Consider the following 11,169-nt stretch of genomic DNA (forward strand, 5'->3'; position numbering starts at 1 on the left):
AACTGTATTTTTAGATCAGAACTTTAAGTAGTTATACAAAGAGGGACAGGCCAAGAAGACAGGCTAAGAACGGATCTTGCCTTCACTGCATGAAAAAATGCTGTTATCTTGTATTTATATTCTTTTTTTTTTTTTTTTTTTTTTTTTTTTTTTGCTCTGATACAATGAAGGAAAAATATTCCATCTCAGGACCAAGGTAAGTAGGCTGTAAGTCACACCTGGTAATACTCATCTGCCTCAACTCCAGTAATCCAAGCAAAATATTCACACTCTCTCTATAAAACAGAGAGACTGGAATACATGCAACTGACAATTCGCCCTGCTTGTTTTAGAATGCAGTGGTCTGTCTTTCCTTCTCTGTTGGCTGCACAGTAGTCTAAGTCAGGTAAACTCAGACAGATGAAACTGGTCCCACTAAAGGGAGATTCTGAATACTGCCTTGCAGCCTCAGCATCCACTGCAAAAACAATTCTGAAATTGATCGATATTGCCATGCTGGTTTTAGTGAACCATAATTTGTGAATATATAGTGAACTATATAAATTTGGTGTAATGAAACTGACAGACATTGCCATACTAGTTTTAGTGAACCATAATTTGTGAATACATAGCGAACTATATAAATTTGGTCTAATTGTAATCACAGAAATACTTCACAAACTTGAACCTGCTTATGACAATGATGTCTTATCCAGTAGCAAGAACAGAGCACATGATGCTGCACCATCCTACTTACCATGAAGGTCAAAGGACAGGAATGAATGTTGGCATGGTAGACACAGCAGTTGTCCTCATTTGCATCTTTCCATCTGGCAGGACAGTCATGCTCCTCACAGAATTCCTTTGCAGCAGTAGCATTGCTAATCAAGCAGGAGAGAGAGAAAAACTTTTACATCCATTCCTCATCCACGCAAATTACAACAAACATATGAGAGCTTGTTCTTTATCCTGCACAGAGAAATGAGCAGCAAAAACATGCAGTGAAATAAACACTGTTGAATCATTTCTTTCTTTCATTTGTCTTCTAGTTGAAATGCTTATGGAGTACTAGAGATTGTTGTCAACTGGACCTCTGCTGACTGCCACGCACTAGGGACTTCTAGAAGATACTGTGCTGCAAGAAGGGACCAACCTCCACTTCTCTTTCCAACCTGACTTCAGGACCAGGTGGGATTACTTGGCACTTCTTCATCTGGCACAGACAAAGACACTATTATTCTACCTCCACTCTCAGATATATGTGTCCCTGGCTACTTCCAGTCTCAAAGTTTTCAAACAGAAACCTCCATCTATGCATGCAATTCATACAGATCATTTAGCTCCAGTCTTCACTCCACAATCTGAATTGCCAAGGAAAATAAGTATAATGGACTTATATATCAAATACAATTTCCCAAACCACAAATTTAGAGTAGACTTTCTGAACAGACTGTTCTGCAAAACAACTTTTGAAAGCTTATTCCTGAAAGATGAATGTATTCACCTTGAAATGTGTGATGCAACACTGTTTCCTCAGTTACACTTTCAGTGGTTGTCACCCTAATAAATTTGGCTGTAAGATAAAATTGTTTTCCACAAACATGATTTACTCAGATACAGCCAGAATCAACTGCAGCTCAGCTGAAATGTTATGCACTTGTGTTTGATCTTCATAAAACAATTTCAGAACACAGATTTATTTTTTGGCTTGCCCTTAATGAAAGAAGAATTAGCCAATAATGAGTAGATCTGAAACAGTAGGCTTTGTTTATTATGAGAAAACGGTGTTTATTATGGCAAATAAACAAAACCATAGAGGATTAGGTTATCATAGATTGTACTCATGGCCAGATTTACAAGGGCATAGACATATTTGAAATATGAGATAAGCAAATATGTCAGCCTCCAAAACACCTAAACAAATAAAATATTAAAATTTATTTGCCTTTGAGTTCATACTGGAAGTTAAGAAGAATTCTTAATTAAGTTGGTGTCTAATTCCATCATGTACTTTTCTTTAGCTTTCCTTTTCAAAATTTATCCAGTATTCTGTATATTTTATTCAATAACTTCATCATGAATTTATCAATTACACTGATGCCCATACACTGATTTGCCAACCTCAGGTATATTTGGGTCAGCCACTGTAACCTTTAGCATCAACCAGATAACCTAGACAAAATGAGACGCAAATTTGATACCTTTGAAAACTGCAGCATAGATTTATCTCTTTTTATAAAGTATTTGCCATCTGTCTCTATGTTCAAGGTGTGTATAAGAACACAAAAGCAGACTTTTCCAAGTTCCTTACTGATTTGAGGGAGTAGGTTTCCCAGGGAAGATTAGAAAAATCAGATTCATGCCAAGCAGTGAAAAAACCTGCTTCATGGTTAAGTTCTCAGAACTATTAGCAGCCATACATTTCAAATAATGTGATAAACAAATTTTAAGTAGTTTTAAAACATAGTATATAGATGACAAAAATAAAAAAATAAACTTTTTGCAGTTGCAAACAGATTATGGATCATCTTTCAATATGAAATAAAATAACTCTGGATAACAGCCCTTATAAATTGAACTTTGCAATGCGAACATTCAGGCAGAGAAAAATGTTCTGTAAACATTTTTTACACAACAACACAGAAAGTGGGGTCCCACTCTCTGTCCCAGGTGTTCCTGTTTAGGAATGGAGAATTGCTACTTACAGACAAATCGTGAAATCAGAGTGTATTGCCCCTGGATTTATAGATCCAGATCTGTAGATCTGGAGCTGCACCCCTACATACTCTCTAACTGCTGATGTCCACAGTCACCAACACAGTGTGTGAGCTGACATATAAGCTTTTGGAGTGATTTTAATCCCACAGAAATCAAGCACAGTTGACCATTGAATTAATTGGATTCAGAATTAGACTAGCTCTTTATCACATCCATATTGTGCACTTGAATCATACTTATGACTGAAATGAGTATAAGATACAGAGAGCCTGTGACTCATGATTAATCTTCAGCTATAAATTCAATGTGTAGAGAAGGCAAGAAGTGATTCCAGAGTTGCACTGTAACAGTAGTGATGTGCTCTGTCTCTGACCTAGAAGGCAAATATGCCATGATGGCTAGTCTGAGAGCAAAAGGAAAAATAGCAGGGCAAACAGACCTATGAGAGATCTCAAAAGATGGAAGGAATTAATGAAGAACCCCAGAGTGTCTGTTCCAATTGTATCACTGAGTATGCACACACAAAATCCTCATATACTCATGACCATGATAGCGTTTTTATAAGTAATACCTGTAAGGAAGGATTCCATTTTGCACAGCATATTGATAAAAACTGTCTGAAGCAAAGACTGCATAGGTCACATTGAAGGATTCTCCACTCACAGCCTTTTCTGGAGGCCTTTGCACCCATGTCATCTCCAGCCCTAGAAACAGTGCAATCATGGGTCAGAATATTTGCTATACTTTTTTACTTAACAGATACTGTAAAACTTTCTCTCTAGTAATTTTCATCTACTTATAGGATCACAGAGTGGTTTGGTTTGGAAGGCACCTTAAAGATCATCTAGTTCCTCCTCCCCTGCCATTGGCTGGGACACCTTCAAATAGACCAGGCTGCTCAAAGCCCCATCAAACCTGGCCTTGAACATTTTCAGAGATGGGGCATCCTCAGCTTCTCTGGGCAGCCTGTTCCAGTGCTTCACAACTCTCTGAGTAACCCTCTTAGTAATCTCTAATTACTTTTTATGAGCCAAAAAGAGTCATGTAGTTTAACAGCTGTATTGGTAAACACAAATGCACATTAATTGAAGAGATCTGACACTCATACCAAGCAGTTGGAGAAATGCAACAAAAAATCTGCTCATCTTGTGTAAATTAACTTTGCTTCCAGTATATAACATTGCTGTTTGCTCTGGCATATTTGCTTTCCTCTTTTGATCAGGCAATATTGCTTTTAATTCTCAGCTGCTTTCACTGAGACACACCTTATTATAGAAGAGAACAGACAACTCTACCACACACAAAATTCAGTCAAAACTCTTGAACTCATGAAACATAAATTATATATACTAATAACTGTATATTTAAGAATGCATGGAACCATATGGCATCTAGAACAGAGGACTGGAAGGGGTGCTATCAGATATCTGTCATCTTCCATTTTCACAATTTTAACTGGGAAAGATAATTAACTCCCATCATGTCTCTTGTCCTCTGGGCCTGAGAATGAAGTCAGATAAAAGTTGGGAGAAGTCTTAAATCCATAAACTTAACACCATCAAAATCCCAGTGCACTCACCTACCTTTCTGTCTATTGTTGGATGAAGGTTTTAATTTGCACCACATCCAATTACTTACTTAATGAAACTGTGTAACTCAGTTCGTCAGGAAGTATTAAATTTCTTCTGCAGAGGACTGGTAAACCTGCCTTACAAGACATCTAAGTTTTTTGTTCTTGTTGTTCGGTTATGACCTCTTTTGTTACTCGTACTTGTTTTAACAAGTACCTTCTTTGCTTGCACTGTACTGAAACCACTATTTCCCCCCTAATTTACTATCAGGAAATTTGTAAAATTACCTCGATTTCCCTTGATAATCTCGCTTGAAAAGTAAAAACTCATTTTAATTGCTAACATTATGTGAAAAACTATAATACAAAGATTTTTTAAAAATGCTAGTGTGATTTCTACTAAAAGGTAAGAGAGTTGAGCTTCAAAGAATATATGACAATAAAGACAAAAGGTCAGCACAAATTTCAGTTAAATTATTTGCTACTTCCTTATAAAGGTCTCACAAAGGTGAACCAAGCTCTTCTTTCAATGACAGTTACTCCCACATATAAAAGCTTTGAAAATCTTTTGTTAATTCCACAGAAATGAGGGTACAGTATCTGTGTTTTGCTTTGCTTCTAGCAATACCCAGAAAATGGCAAAGAAAACCTACAAAGAAAGGCAGGATAGAGCTTGAAGTTCATTCTAAAACTGATTGTAATGGGTATACATTAATTAAGCAACCTACTTATGTTAGTTTTCCTTGTACTTAATAAAAATAGCTTTTAAAAAGGCATCTGTAGTGATAAATAGCTGTTTCAATATTAAACCTATATTCATACAGGGATAAAAGTCTTAGCTGAAATTATCTAGAAAGTCTCTGAACTTCATGGTTCCAATAAAATTAATTGAAGAATGTTTAACTGTAACATTGAGCTAACAGTGTGATACAACAGTATATTTCCTGGAGTGTTTTATTAGAACCACCTTCTGAGGTGCTCGTGTTTTTTTTTTCTAAAAACACTACTGAATGCTTGTCTGTGGTCCTACCTTTTACAACACAAAGTGTTCCTTTACATCAGTTATTTATTTGTTACAGAGTCACAAGATCACAGAAGAATTGAATTTGTAAGGCACCCACAGAAATAATTCAGTCCAAGCCTGTGTTGCTCAAGGCAGGGTCATCTCAAGGATGTTTCTCTAGCATTTGTCTAGTCAGGTTTTAAAAATCTCCAAGAATGGAGAAGCTACAACCCTTCTAAGAAACCTGCTCAACTGCTTTATAACCCATAGAGTATAAGAAATTTTTCTCATACTTAAATTGAGTTTTACACATATCAGTTGCTCCTTAATTAGTTTTTCATCTAAGTAAATTACCAACTTTTTTTTTTTTGTTGTTGCTATCTCATCATGTAAATTAATTTTGGAAACGGGCAGGAGTAAATGGTTAAAGATCTCAGGCTTTTTTTAGGTACTCATGGAAGAGTTTTGTGCAAGGTGGAAAAGCATGACGTAGAATCAGTGATTTTGTTTACTGGCTTACTGATTAAGCACCATGAAATGACACTGCAAAATTTCAGCAAGTAAATTTGCTACAATGCTGTGCTGCCCCCATGCTTTGTTTGGATTAAGTTCCATTTGGTTTTCTAATGAGAAAGAAAATATTTTCAGTTTCTCTCTGGGCAAATGGATACAGCTCTTATTACTTTTCTGTTAGAACAAAGATACTGGACAAATAATTACTCTGAAGTATCTCTAGTTGTTTTCTTTCACTTATTTCTCTAGGAAGAGAGGTTGTCACTGATTTAGATACATTTCACCATGGATAACAACCATCATGAGTAAGCTATTATTATGAATACCTAAATTTTGGGGTTTCAGCCATTCCCCAAGTAAGATACCAAGTCTTCTTTATGACTCACTCACCTCCGCAGTCCAGCATGTTATACTCATCTGGCTTTTCCAGGGGCCAACAGTCATAGTCCTTGTTATCTAAATCATGCCACGCCTCCACTAATACCACCTGCCAGAAAAAAAGAAAAAAGAAAAAAAAAAAAGAATCAAAAAAAGACAGGAGGAGAAGAGGGGAAGGATGGATTCCATCTCCTAAGTTTATAATCCTTCTATAGAAATCAAACAAAATGCAGAAACATAGGCTGGCATATTTTGACCTCTCCAACTTCTGAAGGGAAAAAAAAAAAAAGATAATTCCATACGAACACAACCTGTATGTTATTTTGATTTGTCCAGAAATACATGGCATGAAACAGTTAGGAGACTTAAGAACCTTTCTCTCTCAAAATGGTTCTTTACAAAGAGCAGATGGTTCTAGGATCATATGCAGAGAGATAGTTTATTTAAAGAAGTTTTTCTTGTTTGTTTTTGGAATGGCACTCCCCTCACTCCAAACTGCTCAGTTTCTTTTAATCTTTCATACATAAAATCTTTGAATGAGTAATTTTTTGTTATACTTTTAATAACACAATACAAATTTTAGCCATATAAATGTTTACATATACAACGACACATAAAATAAGAATTGCATAAGCATATTATAGGTAGAATACAGCATCATAATAGCACACAGCTTGAATTGCAACAGTGATAAAATATATATAATATATGTGTATACAATACATTGTAACAGATTATACTAATCATGTATTAAAAATACACTTTAGGGTGTATATTAACAGATCAGAATACTCTATGATAATGCACTCTGGGCTTATTCTATTTCTTGCAAAAGATAATATACTCATACAATTTGCTATTACTTTTCTATATATTATTAAAGCATAATCATCTACTGCATTGTGCAATTGCTTATCACAACACAACGTGAATAGAATAAGATAGAACGGTATAACTTATTTTTCCAATATATCTTCTATTACTCTTAGTTTCTACACTACTAAAATAAAAATCAACAACTAGTATAAATAGCTGTTTCACTCTAATAAGCCATATACAGTTCTTTCTGAATGCACAGATCAGAGGAATAAGTTCTGGTAAGCAGATCTAGGTAGACCTACCAAAAAACTGAGGAGGCTTTGGAGCTCTACAGCTGGTGATTTGACAGCTTCCATGCTCTCTAATATGCACCCAGCTCACCAAGTGTCAGGGCTGCTTCTGATGTTGCTGTTGCTTCTGAATTAAATGCCCTTGCCTAAGAAGGGGGTTGCTAGGCAAGCTGATCCTGGCAACTCCAGCTGCTGCAGCTGCTCTGCCTCCTCCTTCCCTCTTACACTTCACAGGGTTGAAATACTCCTCTGCACCTCTACTGAAACCCTTTGAAAAGTCCCCACTTGTTGTAGGGGCAGCACAACCCTCCTGAAATTTGTGCCCCTCACTGCTTAAAACTAGAAAACCAATTGGGGGGATTTTCTTGCAGTGCTTTGTCAAATATGAGCAGCATCCAACCCTTAGGCAGATGAACTGATGCTGTGGACATAAACACACAGACATAGCTGAGCCCAAAGAAGAAGCGTATAAACACCAAGGCAAGTAAAGGCTATCAGTATAAGATGAATGGTAAGACTGAGTAGCTGACCAGCTTCCTGAGCTTCCTGAGCTTCCTTCTAACCTGAATTGTATGAGACCTTTGACTTCAATTTCTCAGTCCCTGAAGGTGTAGGGCAACTTCTATCCAAGTGTCCTGCTACATACACAGGTGAAACAGACTTCTGTGTAGCTATGCTGGTACAATAAAGACATAGATGTGTCCATTAATATCTATATTCACTGAAGTCCCATCAATACAAATCTTCAGTTGTGATTCAGCTCTCCAGAATATTTCTCTATGTTGCCTATTGAATTCCGTCTCTCAGCCCAATCTGACATTAAGAATATTAGTCAAACTGCTTGAACTTCACTTTTTCTTGCATCAAAATGGCATGAAAAAAACTGCAATGTGTGCCCAGATAATCTTGAAAGAGCTGTAGATTAATTTTAAAAATCTCTTTGGCTTCACTCATTAAAGAGCTATAAGTATAAACTAGTATGTTCTAGTTGAAATTTTATGTTTATTGTGAGATTCTAAACCTCATATGTGTTTTGTCTTCCTGTGCTATGATAGGTTTTGCTATGTGGAAGTCTTTTAGAGAATTTTTTCTGGTACATTTATCTACTTAAAACAGCCCACTTACATTAATATCTTGGTGAAGTTTTATTGGCGCTGTATTTTAGCATGTCTTTGCTTGACAAGGAATTTGCTGGCAGGGAAGCTAAGGATTATAACTTGTTAGATACTACAGAAGCCAAAAGATTGCCAGACTGATCCTATTTTCTTTAATTGGACTGACAAATATTCAGATGACATTGATATCATGATTCTCAAGGACTGTAAATATCATACAGCCATAAATATCATAAATTTACAGCTACTTGTCTATCAACTCTTTGAGAATTCCTGGAGAATGACCACATGTACTTGGGAATCTTGGATTAAAAATAGACAAACAGGAATGACTGGCAATTGTCTTATTTAACAATCTATCCCAGTTATGTGATCTGATTTAACAATATATCACAGCTGAGATGCACATTACCATCGCTGCATTGAAGCAGAGAAGCACCGGCAATTTTAAAAAGATATAAGTGCAATATAAATATATAAACCTTTGTAAAAAGGATTGATAGCTCAGTGAGCAATATATTTGTCAGTTCTATTCACAACTCTCTGGATAGAAAAGAAATCAGAAATACATTTTAATAAAGTGAAGTACTCATCTTGATAATAATTGCTTTACATCTGCCCCTTTACAAATGGTAAATTTGTAAGTTATATGCAGTTACATAATTTGCATTAATATTTTAACATTCCATCATACCACAGATGAGTTTATTATCACAGCCAGACCCATTCTAGCATAGATTAAGTGAATTCTATGTACTGCTGCTTGACTTGCTTAGTGCAATACCATTGTGTTCTTCAGCTTCTTCTCTTCAAAGGATCTCTTAATCTGAAAAAAAAAACCCAGGTAAGTTCTACTGATTGAAATTAAATTATCAAATCACTTTAAGTTTACAGATGTATTTCTATTATGTTGACTGTACTCAGACAGTCCCTTAAGCTACATTATTTTCATTCAGTAACTAACACAACAATAACTTCTACTGTGGAAGAAACAGAGGCAAAATAAAGACATTTCAAAAATTTATGACCATGAAAACTTTAGATATTATTAAAAACATGCATTCTTGTTAATGATTCAATAATCATATAACTTACATACAAATTTTTAATATCTGTAGCAAATAATAACAATGCATACAATATTGCTGAACAAAAGTTGCCACCTATGTTCTTTCAAGTATTTTAGAATAGCAATTTCCAGCAGTAAGTCAAAACAAAAATTAGTGTGATGAAAGATTCAGATATCCTTGAAAATATTTATTTATTCTGACATTCAAATTTTCCAGATGGTTCTTGTCTTGGAAGCAAGATGAGGATACTGAGTTACAGAAACAAAACAAAAAGCCCAAACAAACAAACAAACAAAAACGAACAAAAAAAAAAAAAAAAAAAAAAAAAAAAAAAGCCAAAACAAAAAAAAAAAATCACCACAACCCAAAAAAAAATACCAAAAAACAAACCAAAACCTCCTAAAACTGTGAATAAACAAACAAAAAAAGCAAACAATCCCCAAAAAACCCCAAACCCAATAAACAAAAACAAACAACCAAAAAACCCCAAACAAAAACTCAAAAGCCACTACCAGGGCTAATTTGACATTTAAAAATTATGGTATTCCAAAACCACCATTTATCGGATTCATGAGGACTGTGCTGTGATTTGTGAAATCAGTAGCTAAAGCTTTAGTTCTTAGCATATAAAACTCCACTTATGCAGAGTATGTTCATCCTGCGCATGGGTTGGCATCCTGCTCAATTTCTACACAATTGCTCCAGGTTCCTAGCATCTACAGGGATATAAGATTATCCATGCTATTCTCATTTTACAGTGATAGCTCCAGAATAATTTTAAATGACACGGAGTCCGAGTGCCTTTCTTACTGGGATCAGCACAGCTTCCCCCACCCGCGGCGTTTGCTGGGTATGGCCAGAGCACTCTGACGCTGCTCTCTAGTGGTTTCCTTGCAGCACAGCGGCAGGCAGGTTCCCACCGTGTCCGCTCTGGTTCAAGAACAGTTTCCTCTGGATGCAACCACTACGCCTAGTCTGGTTTAAGGAAAGTCTCCTCTTGATGTACCCACAGTTCACAGTCTGGTGTAAGAAAAGTCCTCTCTTGATGCGCAACTCTTGCAAATGGAGTACAGAGCAGTAGCGTAGCACAGAATCTGTTCAATTTCAGGTTCTCACCAGGGAGTTCAGAGGCAGCCTTCTACCCCTTCCCAAGAGCAGAGGGATGCACTGTGCAGCCACAAGAAGTTCCCAGGGCTCTGGCACGTGGTCACAGTACCACAGCACAAGTGATCACACCTTCACTGGGTTGTCCTAATAATTTGTTTATGCATTTTCAGCCTGTAGAGAAAGGGTTTTGCTGACCTATGTAATGCAGTCCTACAGTCAAAGGGTGTTGACCATTTGTCTTGAAAATCCACATTGAAGCAAACAATTACATGTGCCAAAAGAGGCCTTTCAGCATGGGCTTCTTGTTTTCTTCTCATGGTGATGGTCTTCCAAGCTTTCTGTTGCTTATGAAATGAACTGGACAACTGGATCAAAAGCCTGATCTGGTTACAACTGCTATGATGATGACAATGATGACGATGATGATGATTGCTACTATTATGCATTAACTTAAAAAGATTCAGTGTTTTTTTCTTCTCACCCTTTATTTTTTCTCATCATTCTTGTTGCAAACATTTATTCAAGTAACACACATGTGAGCTCATACAGTTCAGTGAGATTTATACCTCATCTGAGCCTGGATTAGCAGATTTAAAAAATAACACCT

The 11,169-nt window shown here is 36.2% G+C and overlaps 1 protein-coding gene across 1 annotated transcript in view; it reads right to left on the reverse strand.

Annotated features, from left to right (window-relative positions):
• Positions 1 to 7,336, reverse strand: part of LOC128822314 (atrial natriuretic peptide receptor 2-like) — a 35,173-nt gene extending 27,837 nt beyond the window's left edge. The window contains exons 1-4 of the mRNA XM_054004007.1: positions 7,283 to 7,336; positions 6,174 to 6,270; positions 3,269 to 3,401; positions 737 to 860 (exon numbers count right to left, since the gene is read on the reverse strand). Coding sequence (XP_053859982.1) covers positions 737 to 860; positions 3,269 to 3,401; positions 6,174 to 6,270; positions 7,283 to 7,336 — 408 coding nt within the window. The remainder of the gene's footprint in view (positions 1 to 736; positions 861 to 3,268; positions 3,402 to 6,173; positions 6,271 to 7,282) is intronic.
• Positions 7,337 to 11,169: the final 3,833 nt, after the last annotated feature.

The sequence above is a fragment of the Vidua macroura genome, chromosome Z (assembly GCF_024509145.1).
Source record: "Vidua macroura isolate BioBank_ID:100142 chromosome Z, ASM2450914v1, whole genome shotgun sequence".
Classification (NCBI taxonomy): domain Eukaryota; kingdom Metazoa; phylum Chordata; class Aves; order Passeriformes; family Viduidae; genus Vidua; species Vidua macroura.